The sequence below is a fragment of the Festucalex cinctus genome, chromosome 12, assembly GCF_051991245.1.
Source record: "Festucalex cinctus isolate MCC-2025b chromosome 12, RoL_Fcin_1.0, whole genome shotgun sequence".
In the NCBI taxonomy this organism is placed as follows: Eukaryota; Metazoa; Chordata; class Actinopteri; order Syngnathiformes; family Syngnathidae; genus Festucalex; species Festucalex cinctus.
In genome coordinates, this window is record NC_135422.1 from 18671127 (window position 1) to 18695645 (window position 24519).

Here is a 24519-nt window from a genome sequence, read left to right on the forward strand (position 1 = left end):
CAGGCAAAAAGAGTCTTGCATCTATTTTTTGCTCTTGACTACATTTCATGATGGACTATAGGGAACATTAACACTCATCTTATTGATTTTTTTATTTTTATATATGATGTTTAAAGCTGGGCGGCACGGTGGAGTTGATGTGGTTAGTATGTCAGCTTTGCAGTTCTGAGGACTCGGGTTTGAGTCCAGGCTCCGGTCTTCCTAGGTGGAGTTTTCATGTTCTGCCCATGCCTGCGTGGGTCTTCTCCGGGTACTCCGGTCTCCTCCCTCATTCCAAAGACATGCATGGCAGGTTGATTTGGCGCTCCGAATTGTCCTAGGTGTACATGTGAGTGTGGATGGTTGTTTGTCTCTGTGTGCCCTGCGATTGGCTGGCAACAGTCCAGGATGTACCCCGCCTACTGCCCTAAGCCAGCTGAGATAGGCTCCAGCACCCCCCACGACCCTTGTGAGGAGTAAGTGGTCAAGACAATGAATGGATGGATGGATGTTTAAAGCTTTAGAATGCAACACACACACATGTGTATATATATATATATATATATATATATATATATATATAATATATATATAATATATATATATATATATATATGATAGTATTAATATATATATATGTATGTATTAGGGGTGTTTAAAAAAAATCGATTTAGCGATATATCGCGATACTACATCGCGCGATTCTTGAATCGATTAAAAAAAAAAACGATTTTTTTTTTAAATTTTTATTTATTTTTTTTAAAGAGCTCAGAATTGTTCATTCGGTAGTCTTACCGATTCAACGTCTTATCATCATTGCCTTTTTTTTTTTTTTTTTTTGTGTGTGTGTGAATCGATTTTTAAACTTCCATTTTTAATGGAAAAATATTCAACAAAACGTCTGACTTCGGGTTAGGATTCCCACCTTGAGCATGAAGAATGTATATGAACGGAACATTAAGCCCTTAATATTTTATTTTTAATGCTAGTTCAAACATGAACAGATTACAACTCTATACAGACTGAAATTTCAGATAAATAAATAATACATTTTCATATAAATCTTACACTCTACAAGCTTACTGATTAGTATTTTCTAAATTTGAATGAAAAAAAATCACAACAATCGACTTATAAATTCGTATCGGGATTAATCGGTATCGAATCGAATCGTGATACGAATCGAATCGTCAGGTACTAGGCAATTCACACCCCTAATATGTGTATATATATATATATATATATATATATATATAAAATCCATTAATATAACATTCTTCCGTGCTTCAAGTGTGAACCCGAACCCTAAATAAGATTTTTTGTTGAATACTTTTCCATCAAAAATAGATCTTTAAAAATCGATTTGGCCGCCGATTGAATCGATTCAAGAATTACGCTCTCCAATATCGCAATATATTGCCAAATCGATTTTTTTTACACCCCTACTATATATAATTGCTGTGTAAACATGACAACAATCTCAACTTCATTCTGAAGAGGTCTTATAGCTGCCCAACAAAATGCCTGATGTAAAATACACAAATGTTACATACTGTATATTTCTGTTATAGCATTTATTTATTTATGTAGCTGTTCTTAAACTGCTTCTTTCAAGACCAAATATATTTTTTGGATTAAGAGTCCCTCTGCTGGATTAATTAATAAAACAAGACTGTTGCTCGTTTAGATTTGCATTTTCATAATTTGCACAAAAGTTTGCTAATAATTGTGAAGGTCGATCCTGTGGCAATACTTGGTGTATATCTAGAAATTAATCTTAACATGATGTTTATTATTATCGGGCCTTGAGCTGAGAAATTTTGTAAAAAAAAAAAAAAAGATGAACCAAAAAAAAACCAAAACATTTTTCTCGATCTGAGCTCTCGGTCATATCCATATCGCTCGGCCTCACTTTTTGTGATATTATCCATTTATTGGCGCATCATCCGAGCAGCTGCGCCATTTATCAGGCCGCAGGCACCGCGGCTAAAATATATTTATGAACTCGCGCCGTTATGGATGGACCCGCAGCTTGTGTTGCTCTCGAGCAGCCCCGATTAAAGTCTCGGGATTCTTCTTTTCTCCTGCTCCACGGAAAGTCATCAAAGTGCGATTACGCCGGTGTCGACCGTACTCGCGTTGTTTAATTGAGACAAAGACACAAAAAAGATGAGATGTGTTAGGAGATAAGATGTTTAGTTGTAAGTCTAGATTTGAATTTCTCTGAAAAAGGGACACCTGAAGTTGACACTGGAAATGGATGATTTGATGAAATGTTGTTGAGAATTGTGGGTGTGTGACGATAGACATCGCCGTCAAATTTTCTCACGTTGGAGCTGATTTTTATTTATTTATTTATTTATTGGTCGCTATGGCACTATTACGGAAGAGGACTAGGACCAGTGAAGCGAAAGAGAAAAAAAAAGTTTGGCAGGATTCTCACTTTATTCTCAGAATTCTGACTTATTCTCGGAATTCTCACTTTAAAGTCAATTCTCAGAATTCTGACTTTTTTTTCTATAATGTCTGACTTTATTCTTAGAATTCTCACTTTAAAGTCAGCATTCTCACTTAAGAGTCAGAATTCTGACTTGAAAGTCAGAATTCTCACTTCAGTCAATTATCAGAATTCTGACTTTATTCTCGGAATTCTCACTTTAAAGTCAGAATTCTGACTTAAAAGTCAATTCTCTGACTTTCAAGTCAATTCTCAGAATTCTGACTTAATTCTCGGAATTTTTACTTTAAAGTCAGAATTCTCACTTTAATACTCGGAATTCTGACTTTAAAGTCAGTTCTCTGATTTTAATGTCAATTCTCGGAATTCTTACTTCACAGTTTTTTCTCATAATTTTCACTTTAAAGTCAGAATTCTGACTTTAAAGTGAGAATATTACTATTATTCTCACTTTTAAAGTAAGAATTATGAAAATATGGATAGAATGGAATTCTGACTTAAGTGACAATTCGGATATTAAAGTGAGTGAATTCTCACTTAAAAGTCAGAAAGTCAGGGTCTAATCATGATAGACGAGTTCTTCTAAATTCCATGTCGCAAAGTCAAAAACTGACTCCATGGGCTGAATTTTCCAAAAACCTTTGCGCTGGTGTGCCCACCCGTCCTTTCGGATCCCTCGCTGCGGCCGTCAGTGAGCGCGAGGCGGCGTATGGAAAGACTTGCCCCCGACATAAAGAGCCTCTTTCTTCCTCCCTGCGGCGACAACCCGCCTGCCGTCCGTCCGTCCGTCCGTCCATCCGGCCTCCTTGCGGGTTTTTGCGGAGGATAAATAAACCTCTTCACGCACAGAAGAGATGGCGGCGTCTGCGAGCGCGCGCCGGGCCCATCTCAATGAGAGGGCCTATATTATTGTCAAGGGGCTATTTGTTATCGTCCTCAGAGGTGGGCGGGGCCACGCCGGCCACTCTTGATTTACACGCTGACCATCTTACACACTTGTGGGGAAAAAAAAAAAAGTGTTCTTCAAACAGTAGTTGATGAGTAGTTGATGACTGTGCCTTTTCACACAACAAAAAGGTCAAACACAGACATTCTGAAAATACGTTTTGCTGGTTAAAATATGATTAAAATCTTTTACTGCCACACGGTATCAAAAAATAAAAATAAAAAACCTCGAAAGATCGCGTTCCATTCTTTGCGACGACATATCGATATCGCGATAGTGATACTTTGTCTCCCGATAGATTATCGATATGCCTACGCAAGTATGGCGATATTTGTAGTTAATATACAGCCACTATAACGGCTCCATTGTTCATTTTACTTATTGAGCAAATACTTGGCGGGTCACTAGGGGGCGCCTCGTAAAAGTGGCGGGGAAATGGACGCAAGTCTTTAGGTGAAGAAGACTCATCTCACTTTAGCGTTTTACATTTCTATGAAAAAAAAAAAGTGCATTATATCTTTAATTTTAACATTTTGAACCATACTTTATATTTCGACTTTTTGAAGCGCACAATTTCTGAGGAATATTAATGTTGATTTCATTTGATTTAATATTTGTCATTGTATTTATTTACTTTTGAAATGTTACCCAAAAAAATGGTGACACAGTTTAGAAAATGAAACAATTGACCATGTAACTGACTGAATAGTGTTTAAGAAAGACACAAATTTGTTCACAGAAAGTATTTGTATTTGTTTAAAAAAAAATCACTAACGTACTCACTGTGAAGAAGACAGTTATAATATTGTGTTTCAGTGATGGGACAAAAAGAAAAATTTTTTTTCAGTTTATGTCTTGAGTTTTATCGTAGATTATCGTGGATTTATTACCTGACCAATATATCTCGATAATCGCGGTATCGTCATATCGTGAGATAATCATTATCGTGAGCCTTATATCGCATATCGTATCGTGAGGTATTTAATTTCACAGCCCCATTGATTAAAAAACAAAAAACAAAAACATAGTTGACGTCAATTCACGTGTATGGCGGCATACATCGTGATTTTACTCATCGTTATTAAACGTTTTTGGCGGTAAAAGAGTTAATAAAAGGATGCTGTTTTGTTGTAACTTATTGTTGTAACAGCTCGCTTTTGCATCATCGCTGTGGTTGGCACCAACTTTGTAATGAACATTACTGCCCCCTACAGGATGGGAGTGTAACAGCATCGCCTGATACTTGATGGTTTGCGTCTCCCTACTTGAATGACATTTTCCTTTAATAAGACACTTTTTTTTTCTTTTTTTTTTTTTGAAAGTAGTGACTGACTTCTAAGCGCTCGCTCACCAATTAGGAATTCCGCCTAGTTGCATTTTTTTCCCCCCCTGCCACTTTGACATCTGCGCTGTCAAGGTGAGTCAATGGAAAAGAAATGAAAAACGGCACGCCAGCTTCAGGTTATGCAACACCAACACGGCTTTTTCAGCACAAGTTTCGCACTTTTAATTGAATAATTTCCAAGTGCAGGATGTGATGAAGAGACGCCGTCGACTCCCAGCGATGACTTTGTGCTTTTCCCTGCGCGGTTCTTCAAAGTACGAGCGATGGATCTTGCGGCCAATTACATCTGCGAGGCATCCCACATGGGAGGCAAAACATCCCTTTTTGGTCTCCCAGCATGCAAGCTACTATTAGGGGGAGGGGCCTTTTGAAATTGCTGCGTTTCTTCATAGTCATTGTCAGGTCTTAGAGAAAATTAATTTGCGTTTTCAGGGTTCTCCCACCAGCAAAATCTTGCTGGATCTCCTTTGGAATTTCAGTTAGAAATTCAGTGTCACTTACCAATCATGAAATTTGTTACATTTGTCTATCATTAGTAGACCCACAAAATTCTTTGAAGAAGATTTTGTTCCAAAGCAGCCATTTTACCTGTTATTGGTTCAGTATTGTGCCCCAGAAGTTTTTTTTTTTTTTTTTTTTTTTTAAATTAGCCCTCAAAGCCAATTTCACTTAGCAGCATGAATTTTGGTAAAAATGGCTTTCATGAGTAAACCCACAAAAAAAGTCTAAAGGAGAGGTATGCTTCAACAGACATGTTGAGTATTGTGCCCCAGAAGTTTTTTAAACAAAATTCAGCCCCCGAAGCTAGTTTCACTTAGCAACATGAAATTTGTTTGGTTTGTCTATCATGTGTAGACCCACAAAAAAGAAGAAGGTTATGCTTCAACTGACATAGAAAGTCTGCCATTTTGGTCCAAAGCAGCCATTTTACCCATTATTGATTCAGTATTGTGCCCCAGAAGTTTTTAAGAAAAAAAATATTCAGGCCTTGAAGCCAATTAAATGTGTATCATGAGTAAACCCACAAAAAAAAAAGTCTCAAGGAGCCATGCTGTAAAATGTAGTGGCAAAAAAAAAAAAAAAGGTTCTGTTGTGCACTTTAAAATTTCTTGAAAATTCAGCCCTTAAAGCTAGTTTTGAATTTTGGCAAACATGACTATCATGACTAGACCCACAAAATAGTCTAAAGAAGGAGGTTATGCTTCAACAGACATGGAAAGTCTGCCATTCTAGTCCAAAGCAGCCATTTTACCTGCTATTGGTTTAGTATTGTGCCCCAGACTAAATGAATTTTGACAAACATGTCATGAGAAGACCCACATAGTCTCAAGAATGCGCCCTGTAAAACACACTGGAAGTCATCCGTCTTGTTTTCAGGGGCTATTTGATGTTCATTTTCAACAGGTGCTTGTTCAAACTGGCCTCTCTGACATTTTTCAAAATTCAGCCCGCGGAGCCTGATTCAACTAGCAGCATGAAATTTTGGTTGGCATATGAGTAGACCCACAAAAAAAAAAGTCTTAAGAGGCCGTGCTGTAAAACGCACAAGAAGTTTGCCATTGTGGTTAGAATTGGCTAATTTGGGGGTTGATTTGTCTATTTCCAGGCGTCCTTTAAAGACAAAATCCCCGTGCAATTCTTTTCCAATAACTACCATAATTTGAGCCACGTATACTAGATGGGTGAGCAGTGCTAAATTTAGAAGAGTTACAGATTTACCATTACCATTTAAACACAAAACTGTTGGTGTGAATGATTATATTGTACATAAAACTATATGTCCAAATAAGGCCTTCCTCCTGACTTCATTTCAACCAAAGATGACATGAAAACGCTCATATTTTTGGTCGTCAGGCCCCTTGCCACAATTACACCACCTCCGTAACACGCCCCCTCCCCCACACCGAGACATTTCAAGACATATGCTCTCATTTGCCTTTGCAGAGGTCAGCGCTAATATGCCAGTCAGTGAGCCATTCATTCATTCGGCGCCTCCCGTGTTTTCCTTTTTCCTCAATGGGCCTTTTTATTTGGAATGAAAAAAAAAAAACACACAACAACAACAAAAAAGTTGTTTGTAGCACCAGAAGTCTCCGTGAAGGCGAACCGGTCACCTCTGAGCGCTCAAAAAGTCCACATCAAGCAAGTTACTTTTGTAACTTTTACTTAATGACGACGTCTTCCGCAGCCCGTCTAAGCGTCATTTGTTGTAATCCTTTTCAATTACCAAGTGAGGCCATGTTGTCCTTGAAAGGACTGAAAGCGGTCCACACTCGATTTACAGGGATACAGAAGCTAATTTGGCGTACTTTTCAATTACTTACCGCAGCCCGTCTTGGCATTATTTGTTGTTAGATGTCCGTTTAAGAATTGGTGAATCAGTAGCAACAGATTTGACATGTTAACTTTTCTTAGTTTCTACTTCAACTGCAGGAGTTGCTATTTAAATAAACCATGTCAGCCTATGGATGAAAACATCCACTCACAAAATGTATTTTTTTGTGGATGCTTATTGTATTGAATGCCACAGCCCATCTAAGCATCGTTATCTGTTTTAATTATTTTCGTCTGGGTGTGTTGTTCCTGTTAAGACTTGCATGTTACTGTTGAAGGCAGGTCAGGTGCAGATTTGAAGCAAAAAAAAAGTTTACCTACTGCAACCCGTCTAGGCATCATATTTTGTTTGTCAGCACGTGAAAGCAGCAAATTCGGGATTTCGATTCATTTGACAGGCTAACGTTGCTTGATTTGGAATTCCTAACGCAGCCCATCTAGGCGTCATTATTTGTTGTAATCATTTTCAATCGAAAATCTGCTTTCATGTTGCCCTTGAAGATCACGTCAGCATGTGAAACCCAATGAAAACATCTACTTTCAAAATGTACAGATTTCTACCGCAACCCATCTATACGTCTTACATACCATCAAAGCGTCCTTATTTGCATATCAACATGTGAAAGGACTCCACTGAATGGTTTTAATTTGTGGGGATTTAGATTAATTTGACAGGCTAACGTTGCTTGATTTGGAATTTCTAACGCAGCCCATTTAGGTGTCATTATTAGTTGTAATCATTTTCAATCGAAAGTCTACTTGCATGTTGCATTCTTTAAGATTACGTCAGCATGTGAAACCCATTAAAAACATCTGCTTTCACAATGCACAGATTTCTACCGCAACCCATCTATGCGTCTTACATATTTGCTGATACTGCATCCCATCAAAGCGTTCTTATTTGCATATCAACATGTGAAAGGAGTCCACTGAATGAATTTAATTTGTGGGGATTTAGATTAATTTGACAGGCTAACGTTGTTTCATTTGTAATTTCTAACGCAGCCCATCTAGGCATCATTATTTATGTTGTAATCATCTTCAATCAAAAGTCTGGTTGTACATTGCCCTTGAAGATTATGTCAGCATGTGAAACCTAATAAAAACATCTACTTTCAAAATGTACAGATTTCTACCGCAACCCATCGATGCGTCTTACTATTTGCTGGCGCTGCAGCCCATCAAAGCATCCTTATTTGCATATCAACATGTGAAAGCCGTCCACTGAATGAAAACACACCCATCATTTCATTTGAGAGGATTCACACTAATTTGGCGCACTAACTATTTCTCCTGCAGCCCGTCTAGGCAGTAAAACAGCTTAGGTCCAATGAACTGCACCTTAAATCAACTTTGTGAGGTTTCTCGTCCGTGTTTAACTTCCTGTTTACCGCGCGTCAGGCTGCCACTGTGCCAGGGCTCTGAAAGCGCCGCTCCACCTTTCTAGTCGGGTCACCGGTGGGTGTGTCGGGTCCGTCATCGATCACACGCCTCTTTCGCCCTTTCCCAGGCTTCTGATGTGTGTGCTGTGAGCGCAAACACTTGTGGCGTTGTCGCTCCCAGCTGGTGTGTGTGAAAGTATGTGTGTCTTTTTTTTTTTTTTTTTTTTTTGGTGGGGGGGTGTCACGGCGTTCCCTTGAATGGTTACCGTGGAAACGGCGTGGAAGCGAGAGGAGAGGTCTGATTTAAAGGGCCGCCATGGCGTGTTGATTTTTCTCCCTCTCGCTTGCACGATCCAAACATTGCGCAACACTCAAGTTGAATGACGCTTTTGCCTTTATTAGCCCATCAGAATTTATTTTTTATTTTTTTTGGTAACTGTTTTGCAGTTTGAGTCAAGAAATGTGGGAAGCATATTCGGTGACTTGTGTGATTCCTCTCAGCCAATCACAAGTCAGAAAAAGAAAATTGGTTACAAAAAATATCGCAATGACAGATGTCATTCAAATAAAATTTAGATCAAATATCTCACTTCAAAAGGCAGTTATAGTTATGATTATTGTTATTAAAATAAATAGGAGTTATAATAAAGGTTTAATAATACATAATTTTTATTATTGTTGTATTGTTACTGAAAACAGGATATTATTTATTTAGCAGTTAATTTATAAAAGAAAATTTGTATAAATACATGGTCAAATAAAATAAATTGAATTATTCTTCTATAGTGATTATAATCAGGAAATTATTTACATATTAATAATAAATATAAAGGTATATTTTATTAAAATAATGTGAAAATAATTATAGACAATTAAAAAAGGACAATAGTAATTATTGTTCTAAAATAAAATAATATTTTTTATTTACTTATTATTCATTGCATTTTTTTTATTTTCAACATTTTATAAAAGAAAAATTGTATAAATACATGGTCAAATAAAATAATAACAAATTGAATTGTTTTTCTATAGTGATTATAATCAGTAAATTATGTACATATTTTAATAACAAATATAATGAAATATGTTCTTAAAATAATATGTAAATAATTATAAACAATAAAAAAGGACAATTGGAATTATTAGAATATTTTTTATGTACTTATTTGTTGCTTTTTTTTTATTTTCAATATTTTAATTTTTTTTAACGTGATTTAATGAACAAGTAAAAGTAGTCATTCAAATAAAATATACTAAAATTAATGAGGATGATTTATTTTTATTTATACGGAACACATTTACAAATACAGTGATACCTCGGCTGACGAACGCTTTAGCTCACGAACTTTCGCTTCACGAACATTAAATTCGCGAGAATTTAGTCTCTGCTGACGAACTACTTTTCGGCGGACGAACCAAACCACGCGGTCGATCAGCACCACGGTGGCGGCCACGAGAAGCTGACGCACACTCACGGCGTCCCAGTTCGTCACCCCCTTTCTTTTAGTGCGGACGCGGTTTGTGTTTGATAGACATTTTGAGTGTACTTTTGCTATTATGGGACCGAAAAAGACCCCACCACAGGCTAGTGTTAAGCCTAATGCTTACCAGCGAGGGACGGCGATTCGGCGGCGCGTTTGCATTGTAGTCAATGGAGTTCGCGCCACTAAAAAAAGCGAAAGTGCCATCACGTACCTCAAAAAAGGAGAAAATCTTGCCACGGCTGTTTAGTCCCAGGAAAGAGGTGAAAGTAGTTGGCGGTGCTCACTTTTTGTTGACTCGCTAAAGTGCTCCACTTCCTTGTTCACCAAGGGACACACCTCCTCCGCTCCGGTGAGCACGAAAGTGCGAATGAGCGACAACCGTTCCGTAAACACTCTACGCGGTGAAACGCTCGCGAATGAAGTAAGTCTACCATTGCTACTATCCTTAAGAACTACCATCACAAAGTAAAATAAAACGACTTTATTATACAGTACAATTTATTTCTTTAATTACAATACAATAAAAAATAATAAAAATAAATAATAAAAATAAGGTATATTTTTGTGTAGTTTTAAGGCTTATTTAGTAGAAAATTATGTTTTATAGGGACCTGGGAACGGATTATTCTCATTTTGGTTTCTTATGGGAAATAAATGTTCGGAAGAAGAACTTTTCGGCTTACACACACTCTCAATTAAGTTCGTGAGCCGAGGTATCACTGTACATTACAACTAAATCATCATGTCAATTGCTGAATTGTATTATTTGGAAATACTATTATTACTAATAATAACGAAAGAAAAAATTCCCAAAAGTAGAAAACTGTATAAATGTTTAAAGTGTATAATTGGTCTAAAAAAGTAAATTTGAAAAATTGTTTTGTCTTTGTTGCAGACGCTGCGTCCAGCGAGGTGGCCTTCCTGGAGGACTTTGTCCTGGGCGTGGGCGACACCCTGGAGATGTCATGTGACCCCGAGGAGGACTCGGCCCGGCCCGCCGTCTGGTACAAGGACGGCGGCGTGGTGACGCCCGGCGAGCGCATTCGGCCCGGCCCCAGGCTGCTGCGCATCGTCAACGTGTCGTACGAGGACTCGGGCGTGTACGCCTGCCGACTGGCTCGCAACAACAAGCTGCTCAGCAACTACACCATCAGGGTGACAGGTAGGGGTGTTAAAACAAATCGATTCGGCGATATATCGCGATACTACATCGCGCGATTCTCGAATCGATTCAATAATCAGCAAAATCGATTTTTTATTTTTTATTTTTTTATTTTTTTTTTTTATTTTTTTTTTTTATTTTTTTTTTTTATTTTTTATTTTTTTTATTTTTTTTAGGATTCACACCTTAAGCATGGAAGAATGTTATATGAACGGAACATTAAGCCTTAATATTTTATTTCAATACTGTTCAAACATGAAACAAATTACAACCTCTATAAGACTGAAATTTCAGATAAATAAATAATAAATTTTCATATAAATCTTACACTCTACAAGCTTACTGATTAGTATTTTCTAAATTTGAATGGAAAAAAATCGCAACAATCGACTTATAAATTTGTATCGGGATTAATCGGTATCGAATCGAATCGTGACCTGTGAATCGTGATACGAATCGAATCGTCAGGTACTAGGCAATTCACACCCCTAGTGACAGGTATGGGACCCCCGTTTCGACCGCCCCACCCCTCTATGCAGCAAATGCTCATATGCCTTTTATACTAATTGCGTTTGGGATAGCATTTGATGGATTATGACATCAGACAGACTAAAGAACTCTTTTTGTCACGGTTCCGGTGCGGGGAGGGGGGGACCCAAATGCAGAAAAGAGAATGAATGAGTTGGCAAAGTTTTATTACAACAGTGGATGGCCAGAAGGAGGTTGCAGTCCGTTGGGTGCTGGGGGCTGGTTCTGGGTGGCGAGGCGTGTGTCAAGGTCTGGGTCGGCGGGCTTTGATTGAATTATTATTATTATTATTATTATTATTATTATTATTATTATTAATTCAATCTCTGGGGTAATAACCTTATTTATTGATTGATTGAATTTATTTATTTTTATATTATTATTATTATTTATTTATTATTATTGACATATATTAATAACCAATATAAAGATTATATGTTAACAAATATAAAGATATATAAGGCACATTCACTGCCATAGACGGCTTTAGACGTCAAAGATTAATTTATTTTTTTTTCCCTGGACTGGCGGTGAATGAGGTCATCAGTCCAAAATAAACCGTGCTTTGCACAGTACGATTCCACACAAAATAAATGGGATCTAGCTGGTTTATAGCGCCACCTGTTGTTTGTGGATTGCTCTGTTGAGTCGACTTTTTTGGCCTCAACGTGAATTCTCATTTTTGCGTATGGAAAAACAAAGTTGAAGGGGCGTGTCTGTTGTTGATGTTGTCGTAAGACGAAATGTCAGGCAAACTTTTTGCACACCAGCTGAGGGCTCTTATTGATGATTCGTTAGAAAGCAATTAGCTGGCAACATTTCATCATTGCCGACAGATGGGGAGGCAAGAAATGAGAGAGACGAGCATGCTGGCATCAAGCCGGGAAAGAAATCAACTTTTTTTTTGGGGGGGGGGGGGGGGGGGGGGGGGTCTGCTTCGTGATGACTTTTACTTTTGGATCAAATGCAATGCAATTAGCGATTGCACACAATCTCTTTGGATGAGATGTTGTTGCTAAGACTAGACAGCTTTTGGGGCAGAATATGTAAAAAAAAAATGTCCAAACGATCACCTGCCACCCAAAATTGCCGCCAAAATGGCTGACTTGCGGTGTCTATTTGGGCTTTTTGACTTTTTTTTTTTTTTTTGTGGGTCGACTCATGAAAGATGTGCTGACCAAATTCCTTGTTAGGTCAAACTGGATTTTGGGGCTGATTCTCCCAAACATCCCAAAGAAACCAAAATGGCCGACTTAATGTTGTGTTTCGGGTGTGAAATTTTTATATTTTTATTTTATTGATCATTTATTTTTTTGGTACAAAAAAATATTTAACCATAAAATATTTTAAGACTACTATCATTATGCACTTTTGGATGAAACAAAATTTCTTAAATTAGGTATTTTAAAATTGAAAAAATAACAGTAAATTATTAATTACAAAAAATAAAATAAGTAATATATAATAAATAAATAATAATTTTCTAAACATCATATATATATATATATATATATATATATATATATATATATATATATATATATATATATATATATATATAAAATAGAAAAAAATAATAATTAAAAAAAAAATATTAATAAAAAGTAAAAAGAAAAAAAATAGTAATTGTCGAGTGTAATAATTGAAATCGTAATTGAATTTCGATTAATTGCACAGCCTTGGTAGGTCATCTCATGTTAAACACGTTAACCCAATTTCACATTGCTAACAAGTGAAAGTGGCTTGTGGTTCTGGAATTTCAAAAAAAAAAAAATGTCTTGCAAGAGTTGAGGGGAAAAAAAAAAAAGCAATGAGGAGAGAAGGTCACAACGGCCTGTTTTCATCTTTTGCGAGTCGTTTTCGCACTCACTTGTTGGCCTCTCAGTGCCAAGTCAAGTGGTACAGTTGTGCGCGGGCCGTTTCCTGTCCCCGCCCGCCGTGCACGCACGCACACACGCTGCACTCCAGACACGCACGCACACGCACTGTTGTGTTTGGCCTCAAATATTTGAGCAAGGTGTCAGATATGTGGCGGACGTGTATCAGCTTTTTTAGCACCTGGACGGCGCCCAGACGGCATTAAGTGGACGTCTCGTACTGTACACGAACGCACCGCAGGAGGAGGCCTGCGCCGCTCCAAAAAAAAAAAAAAAAAAAAAAAAAAAAAAAAAAAAAAAAAAAGAAGTGTTTCAAAACAAGAAAATACTTTCAGTGATGTAAGTCTGAATAAGAAAATCTCATAAATGTTTTTTTTCTTTTAGATTCTCTGTCGTCCGGTGATGATGAAGATTACGATGAAGATCCAGAAGATGCAGGTAATGACAATGGTGAATTCTTGTTTTCTCTTTTTGGGTGTTTTGATTTGTCATTCATGTTTTTCAAATGTATTTACGTATTTTGAATGAACCTTATTTTATCACATTTTTAATTAGAGTGAATCGTATTGCATCATATCTAGAGGTGCGCCGATTAATTGACAACTAATCAAATATCAAATTAAGTGATATCAGAGGCGCAAGGATTAATCGACAACTAATCGATTACCAAATTAATTGCTCATACTTTTTCATACTTGTTTAGAGACCTTTTTTTTTTTTTTTTTTTTTTTTTTTAAACGATCCAGTTGCTTGGAATTTTAGCTTCTCATTAGTAAATACTAATAATATTTTTGTAGTCCTGATTATTTTTGTGTTGAATCAAAATAAAACATTTATGTTTAATTAAAAAATATATAGTAATTTTTTTGCATTCTGCACTTTCAATTTTGAAATAATGTCCTGTTTTTTTAATAAATCAAAACATGTTTTTTTTTTTCAAATCCAATTCATCGATGAATCGACAAAATAAATTGACAGATTATGCTATGATGCCATGCCATGCTATCACACACATTTGGAGTGAAAAATTGGAGTGAATCATGTCACACTGCAATTGCCGTGAATCACACTCTGTCACGTCATTTTTTTTGTACGATAATTGCAGTTGATCATAACGTATCAATTCGCGATTAAACTGAATCACATTGTGTCGTAATTGACATATATTGGATTGTAGAGCAAATCGTATCATATTGTAGGTGGATTGAATCGCATTATTTTTCTTCATAATTAGATTCAATCACGTGAATCATATTGGGCCATATTTTGTAAGCGTGTCAAATTGTAAATTAATCGAACCATTATCATATAATATCGTAACTGGGGTGAATCTCATCACGTCATAATTAGCAGTGTGATGATATATCGATATCGTGTTACTTTGTCTCCCGATAGATTACCGATACGTCTACGCAAGTATCGCGATATCCGCATTTAATATTCAGCCATGATAACGGCTCCATTGTTCATGACTTATTGAGTAATTACTTGGCGGGCCACTAGGGGGAGTGCCTCATAAGAGTGGCGGGGAAATGGATGGAAGTCTTCAGGCGAAGAAGACTTGTTGTCGAATGAAACATTCGCCCTCCCCCGATTATTTTTTTTCCCGGCTTTCAAATTCGATGACGGTTAGTGTCATCAATCTAGCACATCTCGGGATCGATACGGTTAGCGCGCTAGCGGGCACCGCCCTCCAGCTTGTCTCTCCCGTCCCAGCCTTATCTGACTTTCTCAGGGCAAATATTATTTTTTTTTTTTTTAATTCTTTTTATTATTACTATTATTTTATTTATTTTTGTTAGTATTTTTATTTGTAATTTATATTTGATATATAAATTTATATTTGATATATAAATTAAATGTTATATTTATCTTTATTTATATTATTATTAATATTATTATTATTTTCTAATTAGTTTTATCGTAGCATTTTTTTGTATTTATTTATTTTTATTATATATTTATTGATTATTTATTTATTTATTTATTTTATTAGGTATTATTATTATTATTATTATTATTATTATTATTATTATTATTATTACTATTTTATGATTAGTTTTATCGTAGAATATCTTGGATGTATTACCTGACCAATATGATAATGGCGGTATCGTCACATCGTAAGGTAATCGTTATCGTGAGCCGTGTATCGCATATTGTATCGTATCATGAGGTACCCCAGAGGTTTCCACTCCTAGTCATAATCGGAGACAATCGTACTTTATCACATGCTGCCGTGACTGTGTGGCAAAAGCTTTATTTATACGCACAGCGACCATCGGCGATCATCGGAGGCGTGGTCATGTGATGATGTTGTTCCACACTGTACACGAAAAGCGCACGAAAGCCATCGTGATTTGTGCAGACGGAATGCGGCGGCGGCGGCGGCCTCGGTGTGACAAAAGCAGTCTTTTCATCTTAAACCGGTAAATCCACCTCATGACACGGACAGGAGTTGCGGCGGGGGATTAGCCCAGAAAAGCGCTAACTTGATGTGCGCTAAGCCGGCGCTAATTGGTCCCTCAGGAAGGAGAGACACGACCATGTGACTCAAAACCGGCGCGCCGGGGGTGGAAAAAAAGAGAGAGAAATGAGGCCAACGGGAAAATATTTGCCCTGAGAAAGTCAGACAAGGCCGGGATGGAGACAAGACGGACGGCGGCGCCCGCTAACGCGCTAACCGTATCGATCCGGAGACGTGCTAGATTGATGACGCTAACCGTCGTCATCCAATTTGAAAGCCGGGAAGAAAAACATCGGGGGAGAGCGAAAGTTTCACTCGGCAACAAATGTTGCATACCTTTGTGTTTATTTTTCCGCGTGAATGTTTGTTTACAGAATCGGCGCAAAAATTAGCGACAAGATTCGGACGGGGAAAAATTGCGTGAGCGGCTGCCTGTGTGGCGTGACTAAAGCGCACGCAACGTAAACACACACACGCGCGCTTTGAGGTGAAATGTAAACGCGGTGATATGAAGTAGCGCCAAATTGACGCGTGTAAGGAGGATGTCGGCCATCTTTAAAACATTCCTGCCGTTTGGAATGTGGCATGAAGATGCAGTGCCTTTGTCTTTGCTACGTTATGAGGCCCATACTCGCATGTTTTTCTCAGGTTTAAATACCATTGTGGGGATCGACTTGAAATTGTGGGGACAATTTGGTGGTCCCCACAAGTTCAGACCTCTTTTTGAGGGTCAAGACTTTGGTTTTCGAGTTTAGGTTTAAATTGGGTTACGGTTGAGTTTCGGGTAAGGAATGGGGCTCGACTAGGGCTGCGCAATTCATCGAAATTCAATTACAATTTCAATGATTACACTCCACAATTACAAAATCAGCATAATCACTAAGAAAAGATTAATAATACTAATTTTTGAGTTGAGTTCTTTACATTTATACATTTGCACCATTTTTAAAGGGATACTTCACTTATTTATTCCATTATAGCAATAAAAAGTGAATATTTTGTCTATAATAAATTTGATATTTTCAATATTTTTCACGTACAATTAGTACCTTCAAAAACACATTTTGCAACTTGCTGTCGACTGAAAATGACATCACAAGGGCTCAGCTAACCAATCACAGCTCAGCTTGTGAATGTCACATGACCAAACCTAGAAAACAGGTGAGCTGTGATTGGTTACCTGAGCCCTTGTGATGTCATTTTCAGTCGACAGCAAGTTGCAAAATGTGTTTTTAAAGGTACTAATTGTACGTGAAAAATAATGAAAGGATCAAATTAATTATAGACAAAATATTAATGTTTGACTGCCAAAAATAGCTAAATAATTTATCCCTTTAAATATTAAAATAACTAATTTAATATATTTTGTTTCATCCAAAAGAAACTTGCATAATGATAGTGTTTATTTTTTTTCCCATATATATATATATATTTTTTTTTTATAAAAAAAAAATATATATAATGGTTGTGTTTCAAAGAATTTTATTAGTCTTATTTTTTTATTATTATTATTTTTTTTTTTTACATTTAAATATTTTCTTGCTCTGTACCAAAAAATACATGATTTGCACTCCAAATTCAAGTTCTGCCAACATAAATAAATGAATATTATTTATAATATTGTTATAAATGTTTGGTCCAAAAGGAACTTACATAATTATAGTGTTTCTATTTTTTTTAATTGATTTTAATACTTTTAAATGCTTAAATATGATCTTGTTTTGTACCAAAAAAAATAAAAAAAATAATCATGATTTCAATTTTTGCCAAGATAATCATGATTATTTTTTTTCCCCATAATCGAGCAGCCTTAGGATAGACAATCTTTTTTTATGGTTGATGTTGGGCAAATGCATTATGGCAATGAGAAGTCCCCACAATGATACAAAGACAAACGTGTGTGTGTGTCATCGTCTTGTTTACGCTGGCATCCAAGCAGGGAATCCGCTTCTGGCCAGCCCAACGCTACGCTAACCCGCCGTTCTTCTGCTTGCGCACCTTCAAAGGACGTAATCGCCGTTCCCAATCAGCCCCGGTGCGCACGCGCGTGCGCAGCCAGGGCAAACGACACAATTAGGCAATTATCCTCCGTCGCACCCCCTTTTGGAGCACGTGGCCCGCCCGAGCAGTGGACCGCCGCCTGGCATGTCGACCCGCACGCTTCGCGCTAATTGCTGTTAGCTTTAATCACACTATGGGGAAGGTTCTGTTTCCTCGCAACAACAACAACAACCACCACCACCCTTTGACGTTCCCACAGGGACGGCGCACCCCCTTCACACACGTACAACGAGAAAATTACAACTTTTTTTAAGTCACACGTCACCTTGAATATCCTGACAGAGTTGGCGCACCTCCTCACCCCTCTAAACATCCACTATAAACATTTGCCTGACTTGTCAAACCGCGCACCCCCTTCAGTATCATGACACAGTTGGCTTATCTGACAAAGTTCAAGTTGACACACCACCTATGCTCCACACACACCACTGGACAAAAGCAAAAATTTCCCACACTTTTTCACCCATGCTTCCAACATCTTCACATAGTTGGCGTACCCCCTCAACCCTGCACACACCTTAAAAATATAAACACATAATTTCCGAGACTTATTAGGTCACAGCGCACCTTTCCGCCCCCAAAAATTCCCAATCCTGTTAAGCCACATATCCTCTTTTAATATTCTGACAGTTTCAGACCTGTTTAACTTGATGCACCCCCCTCCTAAAACTATAGTCATAATTTCCCCAAATTTTAAGCTGTGCACCCCTTCCAACATCCTCACAGACGTTGCACACCTTAAAACTATAAACTCATCATTTCCCATACTTGTTAGGTTACAGCGCACCTTTTCACCCCCAAATATTTCCAATCCTGTTAAGCCACATATCCTCTTTTAATATTCTGACAGTTTCAGACCTGTTTAACTTGGTGCACCCCCCTCCTAAAACTATGGTCATAATTTCCCAAAATTTGAAGGCATGCACCTTCTTCCAACATACTGACAAACGGTGGACACCCCTTCTCTGCTTAATTTCCCCAACCTTTTAAGCCACATAATCCCTTTATTAAATTTAGTTGGCCCACTTCCCAAAACTTTTAAGGTGGTGCACCCCTTGTCGCCTGCACACACCCTAAAAATATCAAGCCATTATTACCCTAACTTTTTAAGACACACAGAAACTTAAAAAGAGTCGACGCACCCACCCTCACCTTCAAAATTCCCCAACTTTTAAAGCCATGCATCACTTTAGCATGAATGCGCACCCCCTTCACCTGCAACATGTCCCAATATTTTCACGCCAGACAACCCCTTCAGCAGTGTTGGTGCACATATCCTGTCAATAAAAAACAACAAAAAAAACATCCCAAACTTATTTAGCGACACATCCCGACAGTGTTAGCGCACCCCCTCCTCCAGCTGGGTCTAAATAGTCGTTGTGTGTGCTCCGAGTAGCAGCTGATATTTGGACGTCACTCTGTCCCGCTCTGCGTCCACTCAAGCGCGCACAGAAACTTCATCCCGTGTCTAATTGGCGGGATGGTATTTCCTCAGCGCCCTTTTGCACACCCCCCCGGAGGGACACCGATAACCCCGCGGCGGAATGCGCCGTCCGGGTTGCGGCACGTCGTCACGTCCACCTGTCAGCTTTGCGCGGGGTTAGATAACTGCGGAGGAAATCCCAGCGGCCGGCTAAAAATATACCACGAGGACTGAAAAAATACAGGAAGTCCAACAAAAGTTGTTTTGGCTGTCTTCTTCGTTCCACAGTTAGCATCGTTGTCTTCTTCTCTGGATTGTGTCTTTTGTCTTGTCCTTCTGCAGTCAATCTTGTTGTTTCTTCCACGGTTTGCATTTCTTTGCCTTTCCTACAGTTCACGTCTTTGTCTTTTGTGATCACCGACCTGAATATATGACTGGCTAGCCGATAGCCCGTACACGCTCGTACAAGCTGTTGAAGTCACTGGGCGGCCATCTTGCTCCTCCCATCGTGCGAGCAGACTACTGTATAAACTATACGGTATATGATTTACAGTTGAGACATATACAGCTCATAGGCAGTTAGTATAAGGCCGGGGGCGGGGTGGGGGGTTTGTGGTAGGGTGCTAACTATTTTTAACAAGTAAAAAAAAATAAAATAGCAAATGGACAGTATGTGCTATTGTGCTGCTTTGAAGACCCCCTATTTCCTTTACTGCTCAGTTCCTATAGACACCAATATTAAATTTGGCAGAGACATCTTTTTTTGAATTAGTTATAATTCTTTAATTTAAAAAAAATGTACCTTTCCTCCTGTAAACATCATTAAAACATATTTATACATGTATTTAAGGCAAATTGCAAAATGTCTGAAGTCCTCTTGTTCATGTTTAACAAATTTAAAATATAAATCACGCTGTTTCTACTAAGTACCGTCTCAAATGTCCTCCAATTTCGATACTGTAAATGTATCAGGATCGTATGCCGAGAAACGTTTCTTGGGAGGAGCAACATGGCCACCTCGCATCTTCAAAAGTCTCGGCCTATCCGCTATCCAGTCATATATTCAGATCAGTGTTTGTGATTCACGTCGTCCTGCTCTTTGTCATCTTCTTCGACAGTTCATGTCTTCCTAACTCATTGACTGGCAGCCATTTTGACTGAAGTACCCCCATTCTTTCCCGGACATTTTATTGGATTTTGGACTGATTTTACAAGGCCCACAGAATATTGTGTTCTATTGCTATTTAAAAAAAAAAAAAATGGAATTTACCAAAAGAAAGATTAGAGTCTGTGGAAGTACATTTGTATCTGTTTCTGTTTTGCAGCAATTAGCATTAGAATATAGCTAAGTTTCATCAATATTCACAAATCTGCTTAAAATTGTGGGGAAACAGCTTGTTTTCAACATGGCGCCGGTTGATCGCTTCTACTCTGCTGCCACCTGCTGGCCATTTTTGTAATTACTAAAAAAAAATTCACCCGTTCGTTGCAGTTCAGAGGCTACATCAAAGCCTTCTGTATGCTCTAGCGTATTAAACAGAAAAACGTATAATTACGTCTTTGGGACACAATATGTTTAAAATAAAAGGTATTTATACGTTTTTGGGAGCAATTGAGTTAAAATGACTGAGACATAAGGCTTGTGTCTTCTCACTACTCTTTTGTTCGGGATAGTCATGTGTTTGTACAGTTTGTGTCAAGTCTTCTACGATTCTACGTGTTTTTGTTTTCTTCTACAATTTGCATTTTCTGTATCTTCTTGTCACGTTTTCGTCTTCTACGGTTGTCACATTGGTTCAATTTTTTTATGGCGGGGACCGTCATCGTATCTCGTTTGTTTGCTGACCATAGAACGGAGCCGAGCTGCTAAACCAGATTTCAAATTTGAAACACTTTGGGTGGGAATCTTTGACTGTCTCATGATTTGATTCCAGAAAGAAAAAAAAAGAAAGCTGTTTCTTCGTCGGTTGTTGCTTCAGGACTTTCCGGCGTGCTGCCGTTGAGCGCTGTGAGCGATATCAGCGGCTCTAGGGTGGGGAGCAAATTAGGTGGAGGTGGCCGCCTCTGAATTTTGTACACAGGAAAAACCCTGTTTAACATTTATTAAGTTTTGAATTGTAATCAAAGTGCCTTTCTCCACAAAAAAATAAATAAAATACAGCGCAGGTAGCTGTTGATAGTATAAAATCAATCAATGAAATAGATTTTGGGACGCTTGATTCTGAATCGCAGTCAATGAGAAGCTCGAATCTTATGTGAATCGATTTGATTTTGGGCACACCTCTAATAATTAGGTGTGTTGTTTTTTTTTTTTTTGGGGGGGGGGGGGGTCAGGATTCTGTAACAGGGTCTAGATTGTGCATTTTTGGTCGAAACAGGCTGATGGCTGACGGCAGAGGTTTTGCATGCAAAAGCAGCAGAGGAGCAGGACCACACATCAGGAGGCTATAAAAAAAAATAAAAAATGTGTGTGCGCGTGTGGTTGACGGCGACGCCAAGAAAACAGAAGCGCGGCGGCGGCGGCTGCAGGAAATAATCAAATCCAGCAGTTTAATTCCCTTTTAAGGTGCAACGCAAGTGTTGCTTTTAGCCAGCTGGGGAACAGCAACAACCAATTTGACACACGCACCATTATGATGACAGCACAGTTTCCAAAAAAAAAAAAGACATTTCAGAGAGAACGCAAGATGATTTTTCTTGAAAATGTGCAACTTGATTCTCACGTTACTAATGCTTTTTTTTCTTGGGGAAGAAAAACAAAATCGTCAGCTTTTTTTTTTTAACACGAAAAATAGGACTTTAACCTCCTTATATTCTGCCATTTTGAGCTGCAATTTTTTTTTGTTATAATATTCAGATTTCATTCCTGAACGAAAATTTATTTTCGGAAAATTGTGACGTTTGTCTCACAAAATACAATTTTATTCACATACTACTAAAACAAAATAAAAAGACTTATTAAAGTCTTTTTATAAGTGTTTTATTTTATTATTTATTTATTATTTATTATATATTTATTTTATTTCATAAGTATTTTATAAGTATAAGTATATAGTATTTTATAAGTATAACTTTTTTCTTTTATTATTCTTTTCTAGAAAAAAAAATTCTTATAATAATAATGAGAAGAAGAAGAAGAAGAAGATTGTTTTTCCTCTAAAAAAAAATCAATTTAAATCTTGTAAGATTCTGTCTTCTTTTCTTGGAAAACTATTACTTTAGTCTCATTTCACTCTTATTTTTTTCATAAAGGTTTATTATCCCAATATTTTTGACTACAGTATTTTCTCTGTCAAGTAAAGAAAGAGTGCAAATTTAAAATCATATATATATTTTTTTTTACTGCAACTCTGCTCTCATTCTGCCTTTTTCTTAAAAAAAAAAAAAAAGAATTTCATGAAATTTTTTGCCGTAAAAAATTCTAGTACCAAATTATATTATCAACTTTATCTAAACATTACAACTTTAATCTTGTAACATCTCAACTTTTTTTTTTCTCAAAAAGAAAACTACCACTTTAGTCTCATGATACTGAAAAGCAATCAACGACATATGACTTATTTCTTGTAATATGTTTTGCCCTTAATCAATATGACAGATTTCTCAAAAAAAAAAAAGCATCGTTATGTCATAATATTTTGGGGGTGTTTTCCCAAAAGAAATTTTTTTTTTCCTCATCATATCACACCTTTTTTTTCAAAATCGATCTTATATATTTATCATATGACGCATCATTATGATTCTCGTGCTACTTTTAAAAAATATATATATTTTCTCAACATTTTGTAATATTCCAACATTTTTCTAATGTCCAGATGTTTAGTTTTTTTCTTGGCAAAAATACTTTATTATTCTAATATTAGTACTTTTTTTTCTAAACAATAAATATGTCATAATATTTATTTGTCATATTATTTATTTACTCTTTTTTTTTTTTTTTTTTTTTTTTTTTTTTTAACTCTTCTGCCATTGTGCCTTTTTGTTTAAAAAACTGAATTTCAGGACATTTTTTACCTTAAAAGCATGAATAAATTCTAGTACCAACTTAATCTAAAAAATTATTTTCTTTTTTTTTCTTTCTTAAAACAATATAACTTTAATCTTGTAACATCACAACTTTTTTTTTCTCCAAAAGAAACCTACCACTTTAGTCCCATCATACTGAAAAGCAATCCTCAACGAAATAATTCTTGTAATATTTTGACTTTTTTGCTCTTAATCTCATAAGATTTTTACCACCTTTTTTCCCTCAGAAAAACACAAAATCGATCTTTTGATAAGACATATTTATCATATGACACATCGTATGATACTTATGCTACTTTTTTTCTTTTTTTATTTATTTATCGACATTCTGTAAAATTCCAACATTTTTCTCGTCCAGACATTTTTTTTCTTAGGAAAAAAATACTTTATTATTTTAATTTTTATTTTTATATTATTAGTAGTACTTTTTTCAAAATAATAATATATTTCATTTTCTGTTGCTTGAGTGACAGCGATCGATCACACAAAAATTGCAAAGCGGCCAACTCAGCCAGACTGCTGATTTATTTATTTATTTTCTTATTTTTTTTAATTTTTTTTCATGCTATTTTTGTTGACGCTATCCCAACGTTTGCCCGTGCTGTCAGTGTGAGAACGGCAGGTGTGTCCCGCACCGTTTCGCCCTGCTGGACGCGCACGATTATTTCCAACACGCACACACATTGATATGCAAATGAGCTCCACTCGGTCCTTCTGCTGCTTCTAAGAAAAAGTAAAAGAGACATCTGATGAGCGGTCAACCACCTCCTCAGCTTTTGTGGAGTTGAGCTGCGAGCCACACACACGCACACATTTGGGGGGAGGGGGTCGAGGGTGGGGGGTGCACTGTCATGATTGTGCGCTGGTGTGTGAGAACAAGTCAATAAATCACTTTGGCAGCGTCGTGAATGTAAGGATTGTCGGACGCCAGAAGAGAAAGCTTTGGGGGCCGTCCGACGTCTTCCGCGAGAGAAAGAGAGCCGTCAAAGTTGGTTTAACAGGGAAGCGGCGTCCTTTATTTGGGGGGAGGGGGGGCAATGGTGGGGG

General features: G+C 37.2%; 1 protein-coding gene across 4 annotated transcripts in view; it reads left to right on the forward strand.

Annotated features, from left to right (window-relative positions):
- fgfr3 (fibroblast growth factor receptor 3) overlaps positions 1–24519 on the forward strand; it is a 134053-nt gene that overhangs the window by 73616 nt on the left and 35918 nt on the right. For 3 of the 4 annotated variants that reach the window (XM_077538178.1, XM_077538179.1, XM_077538181.1), the window contains 2 exons: positions 10824–11090; positions 13880–13945. In XM_077538178.1, coding sequence (XP_077394304.1) covers positions 10824–11090; positions 13880–13945 — 333 coding nt within the window. The remainder of the gene's footprint in view (positions 1–10823; positions 11091–13879; positions 13946–24519) is intronic. The other variant, XM_077538180.1, reaches the window with a different exon arrangement.